This window comes from Schistocerca cancellata, chromosome 3 (genome assembly GCF_023864275.1).
Source record: "Schistocerca cancellata isolate TAMUIC-IGC-003103 chromosome 3, iqSchCanc2.1, whole genome shotgun sequence".
NCBI classification, from domain to species: Eukaryota; Metazoa; Arthropoda; class Insecta; order Orthoptera; family Acrididae; genus Schistocerca; species Schistocerca cancellata.
The window spans coordinates 560,172,645-560,194,367 of record NC_064628.1 but is presented as its reverse complement, the minus strand read 5'-3'; the positions used below and the strand labels follow the sequence as shown (position 1 = coordinate 560,194,367).

Below are 21,723 nucleotides of genomic sequence, written 5' to 3'. Positions count from 1 at the left end.
CTACGCACGGACTACACGCTCACTGATAGTGCATGCACTGCGCGTGTGACTGACTAGCAGTCATTCCTCACCAGCGGAGACTGGTATCGCCTGGATGGGTTTATATCGATAGTAGAGCGGTAATCATAATGTTCTGGCTGATCAGTAGATACACTACAAGTCGAGAAAGTAGTTACAGTTATTAGTTTCAAACCCTCAGATACATACTGGCCAGTTTCAAACCCTCAGATACATACTGAACCTAGGTACACCGTTACTCCGCTGGCAATTACAACACCAAGCCTAGCATAATGAAATTTTACTTATTGTGCCTATACATGGTTATGCTGGCGCGGCTGATGTCATTTGACGTCTATCCTACCTCTCTGGCCTGGTTCGAGCTTCATTCACGTGTCTTTGAGTGTCAGAGAAACACGATTGGGTACACGTTTGCGGAGTACATCGACATATCCTTCTGAATGGCGAAGCTCACTGTAATGGAAGAGCTGCTCATCGCCTTTATCAAAACCGATCTCCACAACGTTCGGCTCCATCGCATACTCTTTTCGCCACAATTACACAACGGCTTCGAGAAAGGTTGCCTTCACCGTTAGCAGGCTGTGGTGTTCCAAGCAGACGCCACACACCCGAAATGCAAGAGGCCGTCTTGCCTCACGTTGAAGACAACCTGTTAACGAGTACACGAGCAATTTCTTTGCCTACTAATGAGTCGAACTGCCAAACAAGTGATGTACTAGGTCACGCATAATCAATCACTTGTGGAAGTGGTCACGTTATCAACATGTTTGCAAATTGTCGCAGCACGGAAACGGTACTTTTCCGGTCATGGAATCCAATTCAAAATATTATCAACTCACTCCCCTCTACAAGTCTTAGGATGTAAAGAAAATTACCGAGCACCCTGTGTTATTAAACGAATCTCTTTTCCGTTGACAGATGCCCAGAATCTCGAATACCATTATACCGTAAATGCGGGAAGACTGAGACCCAAGAAGACCTGAATGATAAGGGCCGATTTGTTTGGTAGCTCTAGACAAAGTATTCGGAAAGCCTCTGTGTCACCGCCTGAGGGGTCGCAGACAGATAATTGGTATGAATGCTCTGCAGTACGGTTTCAGGGAAGCGAAATGTATCGAGGATGCCGCAGATCACACAATGCATAATGTGAGCACTTCAGAACTGAATCGTAATGTTTCGTATACCTGGGGTGTTCAATAACTTATTATGCCTGCCCTGTTCAAAAGACTGAAACAGATGAACTACTCAGCCTACGACATTATTGTAGTCATGCAGTTGAAACTGGAACCCCCAGGAATGAAATTTCTGAGAAGTGTACTTCTCCGCCTGATAGACGTGTAAATTCAACACTGTCTGAGGTGCTGCTGGTGATACCAACCTTACTACCATTAGACCTAGCCATAATAAAGGTATGTGCACAATATCGGTTCAAAAAGGGCGAATATGTTAAGATAAAACAGATACTGTGTACAAGAGCCACATCAGATAGGGATATAAAGATAGTAATTAATAGAAAATGGCGAGAAACGTGGAACAGGCCAGAAACAGGGAGGACAACCTGCCATTCCTTCCCAGCATAATTGAAAGATCAAGAATATCGTACCTCCTTCCGACCAAGGGACCTACACACTACCTGTCGAGATATGGCCGGTTTCCCAGCTACCTACTGAAAACGCGACAACGCTCCAGAGACACGTATGTATGTACGACATTGCAGTACCTGTGATATTCTGATTATGATGCAAAGTTCCTTTGGACATGCATGCACGTTCAAAGGAACAGGCACTGCGGCGACTAGAGCCGTTATGAAACACATTACATGAATTCGCAATTGCGGATAACGACAACCATCAGCTGTAGCATGGAACTGAGAAAGCATGTAATGTATTTCATAACGTCTGTAGTAGCCATAGTGGACGGATTTTCCCGATCACGCGGGCGTCTGCAGTCGGCGGAAGGCCACAGACAACCCCATCTATGGAGCATAGTGTGAAAATGGCCCTCTACGTGCTCCAGCCAAGTTTATTTCAGCTGTCAACACGAATATGACCCGATCTTAGCCTCCATCTGTGCTTGCGCAGCCGCATGTTTGTGGGTGATTAAAGAGTCTCTCCTTTTTACACTTGGATGTCGTGTTACAATTCGTATCGGCAACATAGGAGTAGTACGATAATGCCCTCGCAACATACAGAAATACTGATTTTAGAAAAGATTTTAACTACCTAAGAGTGTAAATACGTTATGAATCTGGTGTTAGTTTCCCGAAAATATTTCCCTTTTTAGAAGATTTGTACCCCTGAATGCATGAAAATTCCTGAACCATAGAAACAAATGTCTACTAGCGACCCACTTGGTTGTACAAATACCACACCTTCACAAACTCAGACAAGAACCAAATATACTTTCAAATCCCCATAATACTACACTGAAGAGATAAAGAAACTGGTACCCTTGCCTAATATCTTGTAGAGGCCCCACTAGCATGCAGAAGCGCCGCAACATGATGTGACATGGACTCGACTAATGTCAGAAGTAGTGCTGGGGTGATTGACACCATGAATCCTGCAGGGCAGTCCATAAATCCGTAAGAGTACGAGGGGTCGGAGATTTCTTCTGAGCAACACGTTGCAAGGTGTCCCAGATATGCTGAATAATGTTCATGTCTGGGGAGTTTGGTGGCCAGCGGACGTGTTTAAACTCAGTAGAATGTTGCGGGAGTCACTCTGTAGCAATTCTAGACGTGTGGAGCGTTGCATTGTCCTGATGGAATTGCCCAAGTCCGTCGGAAAGCACAATGGATGTGAATGGATGCAGGTGATCAGACATGATGCTTACGTACTTGTCACCCATCCGAGTCGTATCTAAAAGTATCAGGGGTCCCTCCCATATCTCTCCAACTGCATATGACCCACTCCATTACAGAGCAATCACCAGCTTGAACAGTCCCCTGCTTATATGCAGTGTCCATGGATTCATGAGGTTTGGAACGTTTTTACTTAACACCTGCTTTGTTTAACCTTTAAATGTAAATGGAGTGGAAGGGCTGACCCAATAAAGTGAACATTTCCATTCCAATGTGTTTATTAACTACCAAAAACAGTCTCACATAAAAATTGTCAGACGCCACTCAGGCAAGATTATGTACGAAACACTCATTACACAAAATCATAAGCAAGTTAATAAATCATTAGGTAACGATCTCCCATAAACATTGATAAACGCCACTCAGGCAAAATATTTAAGAAACTCTCTCATTGCATAAAATCATTAATAAACTAATAAACCACTAGCAACGATGTCATATAAAAATTGAGCGAAGCCACTAAGGCTGAATCTGGCCATAACTTTAACAAAACAACTCTAGTTAAGACACGTTATTTAAGACCCTTTCAATTTCAATACTCAAACATTACATGTAAAATAACAGTGGACATACAGCCTCAATTTTAGCACGAATACTTAGAATATATTTATTAAAGCGTAACTAGGGCAATCTTGCAAATTACTAGACTAGAGAACCTTGCACAGCGAACCACGAAATTATTAAAATGCCCATTGGCTTGTAAGATGGGCTTTTAGGGCATAGAAAGTCACAACTTCGTACAATCATATATGTGTAACAACAGAAGTAAGGTCCAAGCTTGTAAGGCCGTAGTTTAACCACGAACGGTGGAACCGACTGAGGGAAGTAATACTTAACTTCGAACTAAGGCGTGGCTCTGTTTGCAAGTCCACATCGAGTAGGCCACCGAAATGTGAACCAAGCAAACGCTACCGAAGAGGAACACAGGAGGAGCGCAGGCGAAGTCCACCGCCCGTAAGTCAAACTTGTAATCTAAAGGCAAGCTCTGCGCCTCGGTTGCCGGCTGCCTCAGCTCACTGAAACACAGACCACACCCGACAACAGGAGGCCAAAAAACTTTTCTTAACTTTAACATTCAGGATTGACCACTAAATTAACACTATAAAATCAAGGCTTAACGACAACTAATTTCACTCGCAAGTCCTTTCTTTAAGTGAGTACCTGATAAACAAACGCTAAGAGTAGGAAATGAACTGGCTCACGAGAACCTACACTCACTAGAATTTAATGATACACATATTGGCCACCTTAAGTGAGCCTGAAAAGCTCAACACGGTAACCTTTAGAAATAAAAACTCAGATTGCCCGCAGAGAACATACTGACATGGATTAACCGATATCGTAAGCAAGTTGAACACTTGCTAAGAATAGGTAACGAACTAACATTCTTCAAATACATCAATATTATGCGGAAGCAGAGCACATGCTTAGTAAGAGGCATCAAATGAAATCGAACACACATAACATCTTGCGTCCGGCAATGTCTTACTGTACCAAGAGCGATCACAGTTAACTAAGCGCTCTTAGTAATTAGAGAACTTAACTGGGTGTCTTGATGCTGGGGCGATTTTGCGAAGGTCAGACCATCACTTCTCAAGACTTTAACAGCGTGTCCCTCCAAGGAAGCGGGCACATCCACAGCTCACGAGGTTGCCGGAGAATGCACAGCGCCGGCCAACTCCCGCCGCCTCCAGTATAATCACGTGATAACCGCCGCCCGGCCTCAGGCACGCCGTATTCGCTTCTGCCCATCAGCCAATCGCCGACTCGCGCACCACGGAAGTTCTCAAAGTGTTGTTCCCGTTACTCGCGGTCGGCACTCGCTTATATCCCGAGCCGTACCATGCCCCAAGACGAACCTCTGTGCTAGGAAATCGATCGTATTCATGTCAGAGATACTACTGACGCCGGTCCCGCCACGGCTCAAGGTTGTCTCCATGCCCATACACGTCCATCCGCACGACACAATCTGAAACGAGACGTCCGACCAGGCAACATGTTTCCAGTCATCAACAGTCCCATGTCGGTGTTTACGGGCCCAGGCGAGGCGTAAAGCTATTTTGTCGTGCAGTCATCAAGGTTACACGTGTTGGCCTTCGGCTCCGATAGACCATATCGATGGTGTTTCGTTTAATGGTTCGCACATTGACACTTGTTGATGAGCAGCGTTGAAATCTGCAGCAATTGGCGGAAGTGCTGCACTTACGTCATGTTGAACGATTCTCTTCAGTCGTCGTTGATCCTGTTCTTGCAGGATCTTTTTCCGGCCGCACCGATATCGGAGATTTTATGTTTTACCTTATTTGTGATATGAAGTCGTTAAATGGTCGTACGGGAAAATCCCCACTGCATCGCTGGCTCGGAGGTACTGTGTCCATCGCCCGTGCGCCGCCTATAATACAACGTTCAAACTCACTTAAATCTTGAGAACCTGCCGTTGTAGCAGCAGTAACCGACCTAACAACTGCGCCAGACACTTGTCATCTTATATAGGCGGTGTCGACCGCAGCGCCGCATTCTGTCTGTTTGCATATCTGTGTATTTGAATACGCATGCCTATACCAGTTTCTTTGGCACTTCAGCGTATAAAATGATTGGGAAAGTCACGTTAAATCCTTCCTATATACAACGAAGATCGATAATGATCCTTGCATAGTCGGACAAAGAAAAGCAACGTTTCGCACGTGGATACACAAGTGCTCTGAAAAACCATATAAAATGTAACCACGCCAGTGCTGCGCAAGCATGCAGCATTCTCAAAAAATTTCTAGAAACGGCAGCTGAGTAATGGCCATCTCAGATCATTCACAAGATAATATATCTGAACTTTTACTAAGCCGTCATCAAGCAGTGCGATGTAAACAGCGTGGACGGAAGAAAGAGTAAGTGCTTTGCTCCAACACACGAGCGCCATGCGAACTCGGATCTATCCAATTAGCAAGCTCATTTCTTGACAAGCCTTTGTCTTCAAAGTGTTGCTTGTAGGTATACAGCATAACCAAAGATGATACTGCACTAGCACAAGAAACCATGGGAAATGCAGTCTTTGTATGACGCTTGTGACTCACATGCGAGTAAAACTTTCTATGAAACACGCTTGCGTGCCTCATCGATACAGATAACAACCGCAACAGACGGATATCTGTGGATATTTTATTTGTAAAGGTCCATCTTGATTACATAAACAACATGATTCACAAGTACCGGTTTCGGCCATTATCATCTTGAGATACAAATAGAAAAACAGTCGTGAAACAACGTAACATGAATTAGCTGAAGCAGTTTCTGCAACAGATCTAGTGACACACAAGAAAAATAAAGGGTACTAACGTGATTAACAGCCATACATACCATAAAAAATTCTGATGTAAGTATCAAAGTCAATCTATATACGTAGGTCCAAAATGAGTGCTGGTAATGACCTGGGTGCATCCTGTATTTACACAGATAACTGAGGGCGCTAATGCTAGGATACATGAGTAACCAGAATTGTACATTCAATAGTTGAAACGCAATATGCGTAATCATTAATTAAAACTTTTTCATATGGAGAAAAAAATAAAATCCATACTTAAAACCGTATAAAACGTGTAAGGAATACTAATAGGAAGCTCTTATCCCTGCAAAGTAAATAACACATAACTGTGTAAATGTCAGGATGAAATGTTTAAAAGTAAACATCGCATCTGTCGACTCAAACCCTTCAGCAAGACAGAAGAATTAACCTTACGTTTGTGTGAGATAATTAATAGAGCAGTGTCCATTAATTAAAATCTCGATAGTCGATGACACGTACGGAGTGGAATCCCAGTGGCGTCTCAGGCCCAGTCTCCTTCCTTTGGTTGTGGGGCGGCGGGTGGAATATTGTTGTTGAATGAATATAGAATGTAATGTAGAAAAGATGCATTTCCCGGCCGATTAGCAACATATGTGGGGCGGCGGGTGGAATAATTGTTATTATAAAATGTTCCTATTATTTATTTAATGCTGCTGTTTGCCGTTCTCAACACTGGTTCTCTAACTACAATATTGGCAACCAGAAAGTGATTAGCAAAACGTGAAGCCTGTAATTAGAATTCCTAGCGCCCACTTCATCTGAGAAATACACTTATAGCTACAGCTTATAGCCATGAGGAATTAGGGGATTGTCTGGGATTCATAATCAAAAACGATTCTCTCTAAAATGTTCACTATATTCTGAAAGTCACAGACCAAAAAAGAATTCACACAATCCAACTACCAGAGCAGTTCAGCGTCTAATGCGCTGATGCAACTATAACTGTCCAAATTAAAGGTTTAAGTGAATGCTCGCCATAATTTGATGATAATGTTCATCAAACGCCACGCTAAATAATGGTAGAATGTCTGTCCCGCGGCGGCACGTGAAAATACGACATACGCAAACTGAAGATAGATCATTAAAGTCATCCCAGAATTAACACTTCACTCGAAAACGATTTCATGGTTACGCATATCCCGAGTAACTTATTACGGCATCCGAGGCTGTTTATAGCAATGATACCGATGCGACGCGACTCCCGGCACAGATGGTGCGCTAATCAGCGTCTGGAGAGAACTGGGGCCTTTCTTTCTCGCGCAGCGTTCTTATATATAAAGCCGTGGTGCGGACGGCTAAGGGAACGCCTGATCAAAATTGCTCTCCCGACTAGCCGCTGGGGTAGTAATGCACCACTTTAAATTATTGAATAAATCATTGATTCCTTTGCTGATGGCCGATGAAGCTCTCAATTTAAGTAATCATAATAAAAGTCTGACGTGGTAACGTCAAATATTTTGGGCGAGAGAATTAATTTAATTACACTACACGCAGTAGACGAGCTCTGAATTTGCTCTTTGGAGATACGCTATCGCTATAGTTTTATAGTTATTCAATTGAAACTTCTCACATCTTTATGATTATAGCGGATCTCCCTTCTACTTAAATTTAAACATCCTAGCCTTATTTATTCGCCTACTTAATCTATCTTGCTTCCTTAATTTTTAAGACAAAACCCAGAAAATCATGAATTTCAACTAAAATTTTAATTTGTGAGATCCAGAATCCTGTTTCTACTAAATTATTATGCAAAAGGAATCTAAATATAATTTTTTAAGTTTCTAGCTCTTTTCTGTTGCGCCAATGATTTTTACAGAAAAACGTCCAAATTTCGAAAATGGTTAAAGTTATTGAACTGATATTCAACACATATTGATTTAGTATTACTCCTGACATGCTAGAAACGTTTCAGGTTATTTATTTGATTCTTAAAGTATTGGGCAACATTTATGACGTCAGAGCTAATTACAGTGGAGTGGCTGGCACACAATAGAAAGACTGATGTGAATTTTATGCGGCGTGAGTAGGCTGCTTCCCTACATGGTGGCCGGCGCACATGACCACACCCCAAGTTGCTGCGGCGCATGACGCTGCTCACACTAACAGGTTTCTCAATACATCAAAATAAACATCCAACTTAATCACATTCTCTTTATTCAGCAGTAATACCAGTTGCCATTACCTATGTACGTAAATTTACAATTTTGGTTCAAATGGCTCTCAGCACTATGGGACTTAACTTCTGAGGTCATCAGTCCCCTAGAACTTAGAACTACTTAAACCTAACTAACCTTAGGACATCACACACACCCATGCCCGAGGCAGGATTCGAACCTGCGACCGTAGCAGTCGCACGGTTCCAGACTGTAGCGCCTAGAACCGCTCGGCCACGGTGGCCGGATTTCCAGTTTTGCCATTATGTCCAATAATTGTCTTTTTGACGCTCTATGCAACACCTTTTTCCATATGACATAATTTTAATTAATGACTAAGCACATTGAATGTAGAATACTTGTTACTCATTTGTCCTAACATTAGTGCCCCAGCACTTACTATGTACCTACATATATAGGCTGACCTTGATACTGACATCAGGTAATTCTTATTGTATATATGGTTGGTAATCATGGTATATTTTTTTTTATTTCTCTTATTTATCACAAGGCTTTTGTAGAACTACTTCAGCTAATTCAGCTTAGATTCTTACGATCTGAAAATGTGGAAAGGCCGAAACCGGTACTTGTGAATTATATATGTCATGTCACCAAGACGGACCTTTACAAATACAGTGCCATAACATGAGTGCGGATTCATTTACAGAATTCACGTTTTCAGTTGGTATAACCGAAGAGGGGCGCAGGCCTTTCAGTAGTAGAGGCCACAGACTGTATGACAGACTGATATGGCAATTAGCCAACATTGCCTTGTTGTGCACGATAAATGACCTGGTGGATGACATCGGAAGTTCACTGAGGCTTTTTGCAGATGATGCTGTGGTGTATCGAGAGGTTGTAACAATGGGAAATTGTACTTAAGTGCAGGAGGATCTGCAGCGAATTGACGCATGGTGCAGGGAATGGCAATTGAATCTCAATGTAGACAAGTGTAATGAGCTGCGAATACACAGAAAGATAGATCCTTTATCATTTAGCTACAAAATAGCAGGTCAGCAACTGGAAGCAGTTAATACCATAAATTATCTGGGAGTACGCATTAGGAGTGATTTAAAATGGAATGATCATATAATGTTGATCGTCGGTAAAGCAGATTCCAGACTGAGATTCATTGGAAGAATCCTAAGGAAATGAAATCCGAAAACAAAGGAAGTAGGTTACAGTACGCTTGTTTGCCCACTGCTTGAATACTGCTCAGCAGTGTGGGATCCGTACCAGATAGGGTTGATAGAAGATATAGAGAAGATCCAACGGAGAGCAGCGCGCTTCGTTACAGGATCATTTAGTAATCGCGAAAGCGTTACGGAGATGATAGATAAACTCCAGTGGAAGACTCTGCAGGAGAGACGCTCAGTAGCTCGGTACGGGCTTTTGTCAAACTTTCGAGAACATACCTTCACCGAAGAGGCAAGCAGTATATTGCTCCCTCCTACGTATATCTCGCGAAGAGACCATGAGGATAAAATCAGAGAGATTAGAGCCCACACAGAGGCATACCGACAATCCCTCTTTCCACGAACAATACGAGACTGGAATAGAAGGGAGAACCGATAGAGGTACTCAAGGTACCATCCGCCACACACCGTCAGGTGGCATGCGGAGTATGGATGTAGATGTAGATGTAGATGTAGATCTCCGCAGACGATGAAGACAGTGGAAGAATATAGAGGGACGCAAAAAAGCATAAACTGTTCAACAGTCCATAACTCCGATAATAGTTTATTAATTGACGGAAACGTCTCATTTTCGTTGAAAACGCAGCTTAAAGTTCAAATTATCGAAAGTAGTACAGGTGTTTGAAGTGTCCACCATTAACATCGACACAGAGGCGATGCCGCTGGACTGCTGCACCGACTATCGACTGCAGTTCGATTCCTCCACAGAAATGTTCGATGCACTCTCGAGGCTAATCCATTGTGGGGTGGTTTACGTCAACAACAACAAAAAAATCCTTTAGTACTCCTCAAAGATAAAAGTTCAGAGACCTTAATTTGGTGAATTTGACGGCACCTGTTCATCCTCTGCGTCGTGCTGGTACGTTTTCGTATATGTACTCCGTGACACGATTGTGGCAGTGTGGTAGGGCAGCCTCCTGTTGACAGCGAAAACTTTCGTCCCTAGACAGCTCACAGAGGCAGATAAAATGAACGTCCCTAGCTTTTCTAGGTACACCTCACCCGTACCTGTGACATCAAAGAAGAACGGCCCAATCAAACCCCGATTACATAACTCACACCACACTTTCCTCCCAAGTTATTTCACGGGTTGCTCCACATTTACGTGCAGATTTGAGGCGCCCATTAGGTTGAATTTTGCCAGTTTATTGTACAGTATAGTATAAATTGTGCCTCATCAGATCACACAATTATCTCTGGAAACACTTCTTTGATGAGCACCTTACTGGCTCTTTTCTACCATCTGGGTCGGCCTCGTCAATTTCGTGTAGCGGTCTTGAGATGCAGCACTTGAACTACGCAGACTTCAGAATGCGTTGATGGCAGATGACGTTCACTGGGCATTCGCCGTACCCATCGGATCGCCACATTGTGTACCGTGATTCGTCACTCCACACAACGTTTTTCCACTGTTCAGTCGTCCGTTTACGCTCCTTACACCAAGCGAGGAGTCGTTTGGCATTTACCAGTGTGATTTGTCGCTTATGAGCTGCCACTCCACCATGAAATCCAAGTTTTCTCACATCCCGCCTAACTGTCATAGTACTTGTAGAGGATCCTGAAGTAGTTTGGAATTCCTGTGTGATGTTCTGGATAGACGTCTACCTAATACACATGATGACCCTCTTCAACTGTCGGCGGTCTCTGTCACTCACCTCCCGCCGGAGGTTCGAGTCCTCCCTCGGGCATGCGTGTATGTGTTGTTCTTAGCATAAGTTAGTGTAAGTTAGTTTAAGTAGTGTGTAAGACTAGGGACCGATGACCTCAGCAGTTTGGTCCCATAGAACTTCACATACATTTGAACACATCTGTCAGTCAACAAACGAGGTCGGCCTGTACACTTTTGTACTGTACGTGTCCCTTCACGTTCTACTTCAATATCACATCGGCAACAGTGGACCTATGGATGTTTAGGAGTGTGGAAATCTCAAGTACAGACGAATGACACAAGTGACATCCAATCACCTGACCACGTTCGAAGTCCGTGAGTTCCTCGGAGCACCCCATTCTGCTCTCTCACGATATCTAATGACTACTAAGCTCGCTGATGTGGAGTACCTGGCAGTAGGTGGCAGCACAATGCACCTGATTATGAAAAACGTATGTTTTTGGGGGTGTCCGGATCTTTTGATCACATAGTGTATATCGTTGACGTCAGTCTGTTGTAGAGTTATGGAACATGTTTTATGCTCCAGAATTATAAGGTTTTTGGAAAATGAACATCTCTTCCGTAAAAATCGACATGGATTCCACAAACAGAGATCCAGCGAAACTCAGCTCGCTCTGCTCCTCCACGAGATCCACAGCGCAGTGGACAACGGCGCTCAGGTTGATGCCTTGTTTCTCGATTTCAGTAGGGCATTTGACACCGTCCCGCATTGTTGTTTAATGAAAAAAATACGAGCTTACGGAGTATCAGAGCAGACTTGGGATTAGAGCCAAGACTTTCTTGCAGATAGAACTCAACACGTCATTCTTAACGGAGCAAAATCGACAGATGTAATACCCGGAGTACCACAGAGAAGTGTGAAACGGCCGTTGCTGTTTACAGTATATATAAACGATCTAGTAGAAAGAATCGGGTGCTCTTTAAGGCTATTCGCAGATGATACAGTTGTCTATACCAAAGTAGCAACGCCAGAAAACAGTAAGAATTTGCAGATCAACTGCAGGGATCTGATGAATAGTGTAGGCTCTGGCAGTTGACCCTGAACGTAAATAAATGTAACATACTGCGCATACATAGAAAAAGAAATTCACTAATGTACAGCTACACTATTGATGACAAACAGCTGGAGACAGCGTCTGCCGTAAAATATCTAGGCGTAACTATTCAGAGCGACCTCAAGTGGAATGACCGCATAAAACAGATAGTGGGAAAAGCAAATACCAGACTCGGATTCATCGGAACAATCTTAAGGAAATGTAACTCATCCACGAAAGAAGTGGCTTATAAAGCGCTTGTTCGCCCGATTCTTGAGTATTGTTCATGTATCTGGGATCCCTATCAGGTAGGAGTGATGTAGAGAAGATCCAACGAAGAGCGGCGCGTTTCGTCACGGGATCGTTTATCTGGCGAGAGAGCATTACAGAGATGCTAAACTAACTCCACTGGCAGACGTGACAAGAGATTCGTTGTGCATCACGAAGAGATTTACTATTGAAATTTCGGGACAGCATTTTCAGGAGGAGTCGGACAGCATATTACCTCCGCCCACATACATCTCGCGTATTGACCACGAGGAGAAAATTCGAGAAATTAGAGCCAATACAGAGGCTTAACGACAATCATTCTTGCCACGCACTATTCGCCAGTGGAACAGGGTTGGAGGGATCAGGTAGTGGTACCGAAAGTATCCTCCGCCCCATACCATTAGGTGGCTGGCGGAGTATGTTGTAGATGATGTATTTTCTTTCATAAAAGAGAAGTCTTCCTCTTGTTGCGTTAATGGCACTATCGAAACAATTATGAATCACAATATACACTCCTGGAAATTGAAATAAGAACACCGTGAATTCATTGTCCCAGGAAGGGGAAACTTTATTGACACATTCCTGGGGTCAGATACATCACATGATCACACTGACAGAACCACAGGCACATAGACACAGGCAACAGAGCATGCACAATGTCGGCACTAGTACAGTGTATATCCACCTTTCGCAGCAATGCAGGCTGCTATTCTCCCATGGAGACGATCGTAGAGATGCTGGATGTAGTCCTGTGGAACGGCTTGCCATGCCATTTCCACCTGGCGCCTCAGTTGGACCAGCGTTCGTGCTGGACGTGCAGACCGCGTGAGACGACGCTTCATCCAGTCCCAAACATGCTCAATGGGGGACAGATCCGGAGATCTTGCTGGCCAGGGTAGTTGACTTACACCTTCTAGAGCACGTTGGGTGGCACGGGATACATGCGGACGTGCATTGTCCTGTTGGAACAGCAAGTTCCCTTGCCGGTCTAGGAATGGTAGAACGATGGGTTCGATGACGGTTTGGATGTACCGTGCACTATTCAGTGTCCCCTCGACGATCACCAGTGGTGTACGGCCAGTGTAGGAGATCGCTCCCCACACCATGATGCCGGGTGTTGGCCCTGTGTGCCTCGGTCGTATGCAGTCCTGATTGTGGCGCTCACCTGCACGGCGCCAAACACGCATACGACCATCATTGGCACCAAGGCAGAAGCGACTCTCATCGCTGAAGACGACACGTCTCCATTCGTCCCTCCATTCACGCCTGTCGCGACACCACTGGAGGCGGGCTGCACGATGTTGGGGCGTGAGCGGAAGACGGCCTAACGGTGTGCGGGACCCTAGCCCAGCTTCATGGAGACGGTTGCGAATGGTCCTCGCCGATACCCCAGGAGCAACAGTGTCCCTAATTTGCTGGGAAGTGGCGGTGCGGTCCCCTACGGCACTGCGTAGGATCCTACGGTCTTGGCGTGCATCCGTGCGTCGCTGCGGTCCGGTCCCAGGTCGACGGGCACGTGCACCTTCCGCCGACCACTGGCGACAACATCGATGTACTGTGGAGACCTCACGCCCCACGTGTTGAGCAATTCGGCGGTACGTCCACCCGGCCACCATGCCCACTATACGCCCTCGCTCAAAGTCCGTCAACTGCACATACGGTTCACGTCCACGCTGTCGCGGCATGCTACCAGTGTTAAAGACTGCGATGGAGCTCCGTATGCCACGGCAAACAGGCTGACACTGACGGCGGCGGTGCACAAATGCTGCGCAGCTAGCGCCATTCGACGGCCAACACCGCGGTTCCTGGTGTGTCCGCTGTGCCGTGCGTGTGATCATTGCTTGTGCAGCCCTCTCGCAGTGTCCGGAGCAAGTATGGTGGGTCTGACACACCGGTGTCTATGTGTTCTTTTTTCCATTTCCAGGAGTGTACATACACTAGTCTAATACTAGAAAGAGCGCTTCATACATTGCTATTTTTTTAAATCTGGTAACAACTAACTTACAAAATTTACTGACATTGTAGATAAACCAGGTATTTGTAATACACGGGAGCAAACGTCCAAGATAGTAGTCACCTTGTAGAATATTCTTCCTAGTACGTTGCCTGGCCATTTTATGAGAAAAAATTGCAGTCGTTTGTTCCGTAGGAGGGGTGAAATACATTCCCAGTATTCAATGTGCTGTTTTATATCCATCGTCCAAAGACACTCGTGAAAGAAACGACTTGAAGCTGCGATGGTTGATTGGACATACACATCTATGTCTAATGGTGCTAATTAAGTTTAATGTTTATCTGTCGTCTAGTTTTGATGAATTGAACAGTAGTCAAATCCTAGACACAGTTAGTTATGGTTATCATTCCTTGATAGTTGTGCCAGCATAGCGTCTTTGACATTTTTATTCTGGAGCTTAGCATGTGCCAGCCGATGAGCATTGCCCTCTAGCATTCTTTTTCTCTTTTTGTTACGTGTCTTTTCTGATGCCTGGGGCATTGTGTATCGAGCACGCAACGTCAGTAGATAGTAGTTTTGTGTCGGTTGAGTTAATATCTAGGGAGAACTTTGCGAGTATCGACACAGAAATTTGAAGTGGGAAGTAGTTAGCGGTATACAGTATTACACTATTTTAGTAGAATAGAAGTAGGACAGCACAGAGTACACTAATTATCGGAAGATTATATGCCTCCTTGGTCAATGCGAGATGGTCCGAGAGCTGAATGTAGACGGCTTAGGTGAAGAATTCAGCAAGGACAAAATAATCAGAGTGTGCGTGCTACACTCCAACACCAGGATTGTTCTGTTTCGGACCCGAAGAAGCCCAACCAGCAGACCTAACAGTAGCCTGAACGCATATCTACCACTGAACTATCAGCCACTGATTTCGGATATTGCTCTAATATGTCGGCGACCCTCCTGATACATTTCAGCCGCGCAGAGACAGCGAATGTGGTATCTTGTCAGCTCTGAGTGACTATAGCAACACTGAAACAGAATTCTATTTACTGATGTGTCGGTGTTAAGATTGGATCTAGCCATCTGTTGAGCGGGCAGACCCTGAGACATGTGAATCTTGATAGTACTGCAGATAGGGGCAAATATGACTCTATCACTGTTTCAGTTTGTATACAATAATTTTAGGAATATGTACGCTTCTTACGTTCTTCCTGTAAGAAAGTCATGGTTGAAGTCCATAGGATCAAAATACTACAACAGTATGTGCTGCTATTTGTACCAGATTTCAGTCCAGTGGATGGAAATATCCGACAAGGTTGACCCGGTGAAGGAGTACCTACATCGTGAAGGTGTCACACCTTCAAGAATCAACATCTTCGCTATCCAAACCGGATAAAAACTTTGCAGGATCCTCTAGACAGAAGAACTACTGCCCTAAACACTACACCATGGTCTGCAGGGCATGTGTCAAGCATTGGGAACCATTAAGGCTAGCCATGCTGTACGTCTTGATGCGACTTGAGAGCTACATTCTAGTTGAAGGGTGAAGGGACACAGTACACTGTTAAGTCCGTTACCCGGTATACCTTCTATCTGTATCACTGCGTCACATATTGTATTTTACCCAAGGCATCTGTTAGAGAATACATTATTGTTGAGACTCGCGTATTTTCATGGATCTCTATTAACTTACAGGCATTTTTCGATAAATTAATCATTCTTAAGGAAGATTTCAGAATTACACGTTGGTCAAGTACAGCAATAAAATAATAATAAGTGAATTTTAAAACAAGGGCACATTCCTCACATATTTCCTAAGAACTCTCAGCCTAGTAATTCACCCTCAAAGGGAAAACGTAAGACCTATTGGCATCGAGAACTATTCTTTGGTATTAATCGTGATTATCAACACAAATGTATGCTGTCTTGCTTTAAAAGAGACCACAGTGATAACAGTAAATACTCTGTATGAATTACCGTACAGATGTTAGCGACTAGGGACATTCGTGTTTACCGAGCTACAATAACACAAGATTATATCAGAGATGGAAATATGGCATGAAAATTCCACTTCTTTATTAAAATATCTAAAGTCGTAAACCATCTCAGAAGCAGATCAACCACTTCCCACATACGTTTAACATGAAGTTAGCAGTATACTAACGACTGTTTTAACATAATACCCGTCTTTCAGGGGTGAATCACGCCGGTGACATATTCGTGCTCTTTGTGAGAGATGATACTGTATGTAACCTGGATCCAGCGTCAGAGGAGGATCAAGTGCGCAGAAATATGGTTCGATACTGGACCAACTTCGCTAAGTATGGGTATGTAGCTATACAATTAGTCCTCTCTTTTTCTGTCACCAGATTAAAATAATTATTCCTAAAATTTTTTTTGCTCTTTCTTTTTAGCTGAGCAGAGTGCAGTAGGTCATTAAATACTGCTCCGGCTCTTTGCTAAATATTGCAGCAACTACTGTTTGTCATATACATCAACTTAACTTTTTTTATAATTGTCTACAGCACTACATTCTAAATCAATAAAAGTGTGATGACGGTGTCGTCTACATAACTGGGAGCATGTCCGTATGAGTAGCACTTTCAGCAAAATACTGAATAAAAAATAAGGTAAAATCAAGTAGTTCAATGCCATACTCAGTGAGGTTGCTGTACAGAGACGGAGCTATATCGACGATTCTGGATTTTCAGTACGCTAAATGCTAACATATATTTTACCATGAGAGATGTGAAGATGGTTGTTTAGTCAACTGAAATCAGTTATGATTTAATATTTTATAATGTATGCGATGTAGATAATTATAAAAACAAAATTCTTTTAGTTGTAGAAATGTTGAGATGCCAATATTTGTTCACTTTCTCCTATCTGACAATGTTATATAAAACAAGTAATCGCTAACCTCTCACAGTCTATTTCCAAATTAACACTTTGGGGAGGTGCACCGCTTGAGAGTATCTTAGTGAAATACCTATTGCAATCACACTAACTTAGCAGACGAAACGGTTAACAAACACCAAAAGGTACTGATCAAACGCTATGATATTGTCGTATTACGGACATCGCTGTATTTATGTGATTCTGCAATATTTAAGAAGCCGAGAAATAATGAACACCACAGTTATGCCGCGTTCTCGCCAACTACGTGGTCATTTCGTTCGAGGCAGTTTAGCTACCCGTCTTTTCCTATAGCGTTAGTTCTAACTAGAAAGCAAGTACTTTTCACAACGTCATTCTTATGGTGTTATCTTCCTCTCTATATATTGTGGCATTACTGAGTTCGCTACCTGTTCACGAATTTTCTTGTTACCACACACTGAGACTGTGCGTAAGTTTGTTCTTTCTGTTTAATGTCTCCACGTAAATGCACATGCAAAATCTGTACTTGGTGGCTCAATGTTGCAAACTTAAGAGACAATATAAAGCTTAAAAGCTGTGAAGAAACAAGTATTTTCTTGTGCTTAACACGTTCCTAAGGATCAGCATATTCGAATCACCCTCGTGTTTCCGCAGAAATCCAACCCCGGAGGCGGATCCTGTGATCTGGGAGCCGTACGACAATGTGACTCGCAGCTACATGCTGATGCAGTCCAACTTCTCGCTAGCTCACAACAAAGACGCAGAGCGGATGGATTTCTGGCACCAGAACGTTCCACTTCAACCTTACCCTGAAGACGCCTAGAAAAATATAGAGAGTATTAACAACTTCCTGAGACATGAGATGAAATGTTTACTCTGGAAGCTTCACTGTAATGTGCACAAAAATTAAATATTTTTATGACATATTATCGTTTGACTGCCTAGGATTCTGTTTCCAAGTAATGCAATGTCGAATAAGGATGTATCGTTCCGTGCAAATTAAGTCAGTATAAGAAAAAACCCTGTGTCATAATATTCGGTAAAATCGTCTTTATGATGACCGTTCAGGATTATGTTGCAGTCTTAACTAACATGAATATCAACCATATGTCGACGATACATAAATCTTAATTGACGGTAGACTCAAGGACATCAATCAGCTATATCATTATTTTAAAGATAGCCAGTGGCATTACAAGTTTAGTATTCAACAGAAGGAGAAGAAAAGTACAAACTTTCTACAGTGAAGCGTGTAACAGTGGTGGCACCCACATGTACAATGTTTATAAAAAATCGACGAATACTGAGTGCATCATTCAAGTTTCATACTACTACCCCCTCTAACACTGATGTGCTACATTCAGAACACGTTAGACAATTAACAGACTTTCACTAAAAGATGAAAATAAGTGCTAAACAAAGCTTTACACCAATCATATGACTGAAACAGCTTTTATGTGCTCGGAATACTCTCTCGCGATACTCCTTTGGCCACAGTGAATAGCTATGTGCAGCCATCCGCGTAATGTGGCTGAATTCCCAGTACAGTTCAGGAGCTGTTTGTCACTTTACTGCAAGAAGGATTGTGATCACGGGAAGTTGCCCGCCGAATCCGAATCGGCATACACCACAGTGATATCTTCGGATCGTTCAGCTGCCAGTGTGGGAGGTAAAACATGAAAGGTCTGCCTTTTAGTGGTCGGCGATTGTCAAAATAATTAGCGAATGGTCTCTACCTACAAATTATGGCTTCTGGGTATCCCGAACAGAATACGTCGCCAAAACTGTAACGCTCTTTAGATGCGTCGGAAGGCTGCGGCGATCCAGCCCGTGCACCATGTTAACAAACAGTATCTAGGTGTCCATTTTGAGCAATAAAACCTCTTCATCACCGGGGCCCGCGAAGAAGATGGATGGAACCTGGAACAACTGCGTTTGTTCTCTTTACTGAAAAACCCAGCATTTGTCCGACGCTTGATGATGAGAAGGGTGTGAAGGTGGCCAGACACCAATGTACGTCCCGCACATGTCGTGCCGGGGAATGAACGCAAAAGTGCTTCAGTCACGCTAGCGTTATCTCACTGATATGTGATATTCTCCTTTCTGTCTTCCAGTCTCACAATTAATGGTACATGTTATTAAAAAGACGATAGAAAAAAATTGTATCCTGACTCCTAGAATAAATACTTCAGCCAAAGCCCGCATCTCGTGGTCGTGCGGTAGCGTTCTCGCTTCCCACGCCCGGGTTCCCGGGTTCGATTCCCGGTGGGGTCAGGGATTTTCTCTGCCTCGTGATGGCTGGGTGTTGTGTGATGTGCTTAGGTTAGTTAGGTTTAAGTAGTTCTAAGTTCTAGGGGACTGATGACCTAATATGTTAAGTCCCATAGTGCTCAGAGCCATTTTGAACTTCAGCCAAACTACAGGACTAAGTAAACGAAGCATGGTTGGTTGAATGGTTGATTTAGGGGAAGGGAACAAAGGGCGAAGTCATCAGTCCCATCGGATTAGGGAATGACGGGGAAGAAAGTCGGCCGTTCTCTTTCAAAGGAACTATCCTGGCATTTGCCTGAAACGATTTAGGGTAATCACGGAAAACGTCGTCCTCCCGAATGTGAGCCCAGTGTGCTGACAACTGCGCTGCCTCGCTCGGTGAAGCGTGTATAAATAATTTACAAAAGCTTCATTAAATTGCATGAAGCCGTTCCTGTGAAAATTGGCTAACGAATTAACAAATTTAGCATTACTGGTATAGGCCATTCATACTCTCCTTAATGATTGTTGTAACAACATATTGCACGAGGGACAATTAAGACTCTTTAGAGAAGTAAAACAAACGAACTTCATTAGCATTCTAGGTCAGATTTTCCATAGACAGTTCTAAGCAAAGATATGTTACAGACGCTGGACAACCACTTTAATATACAACATCGAGAACCAAAATGATTCACTTAATGAGATCCTTCGGACGATGGTTAATATGTTATCAATAGCAAGCCTTCAAGTATATATGTAGACTACAAAGGTGTCTCTAAACTTACATTTAGTCATAATTATTATTTAATCCTTTGTGCTCTGTCTACTGACATCCATTTGTTCTGTGGTATTCCATTCTTCAAAATCGGTAAGACCGAAGTCAAACTCCCAAAGGCAGAAAAACGAGAGTATATAATATTTATGCATCTGCAAGAATACTTATCGGTTATAACAATAATACTCAACTCATGTTCAAGAATATTTAGAGGCATTAAGGTCACGTCACTTTAACGTAGTACAGTAATTTTAACATGTCACAATGATACATGGTCACACAAGGCACCTCTCACCTACACAACGAAATAGAAAATAACACAGACAGCAAGTTATCCTAACCAATAACATGAATATCAAAATGCGTTGCAGCAAAATCGCACACAATACTATAATAAACCCGAATGGAACGAATCGAGATAACAGCACTCACTACTGCATTATATGTTCATAGACGTACCAGCATCTGTGACAGGTAAACATTAATTCCGTTTTTGTCTCACTCGCTCCAAATTGTCTCCTGCTCCCAACTCCATGAACATATTTTCACCACTTGCTAGTACACCAAAACCAAACATCATCCGTCCAAACCAAAACGTAAACAATTTGCTGCGAACATCCACTAATAGTTCTGACAGCGGATTTTCACACGATACATAATGCAGTGGGAAAGAATGGAGTTGCTGCAACAACATCACTGGTGGATGGAAAACACAAATTATTAAACGCTAGAAATTTGCCACTTGAAACAAAAAGTTTGTCCTTATTCACTGCCTTGCCACAGATATCACATTCCACAGATTTTTTTTTTTTAATTGGCTAAGGCTCAACACTGTTTTAAGAGAGTACTCATAGCTAACTTACAAGAAGAGTTACATGTTTCATCCTTCCACAACACTGAAATCAGGCCAAGAAGAATAATAGAAAGACAAAAGAAGGGCTGCAGAGGTGGTGAAAAACAGTTTCATTTTCCGCTGATGTGAGGAACATTTTTGAACGGTACGCCGAGAAGAGAGAAACGTCGAAAACTTGTAAATTGGGAAGCCATTGAAAAGCCAAATGTCGAACGAACATGGGACCAAATAAGTGTTCATTACTCCTACGTAAGACTCATAACAATTTAAATTCCGTTTTTTGGTATGATCGCATTCTTCGAAAGTGTGTTGCGAGCCTGGGGTGACGTGTTTTTGTAAGCATGAACTTGTTGCCCAATAGTGAATGACATGAGCCAATGTGTCAGCTTTGGCGAAGGAGGCCTGTTACACGATTGTGAGCCACAATAACTTGGTAGTCAATGGGCTTCTGAAGTACCTTTTCTAGGTCTG

The 21,723-nt window shown here is 43.1% G+C and overlaps 1 protein-coding gene across 1 annotated transcript in view; it reads left to right on the top strand.

Moving 5' to 3' along the window:
• The window catches only part of LOC126175409 (juvenile hormone esterase-like), a 114,103-nt gene extending 95,817 nt beyond the window's left edge, over positions 1-18,286 (top strand). Inside the window, exons 9-10 of the mRNA XM_049922204.1 lie at positions 16,689-16,821; positions 18,026-18,286. Of these exons, the coding sequence (XP_049778161.1) occupies positions 16,689-16,821; positions 18,026-18,194 (302 nt within the window). The 3' untranslated portion in view covers positions 18,195-18,286. The remainder of the gene's footprint in view (positions 1-16,688; positions 16,822-18,025) is intronic.
• The last annotated feature ends 3,437 nt before the right edge of the window (positions 18,287-21,723 follow it).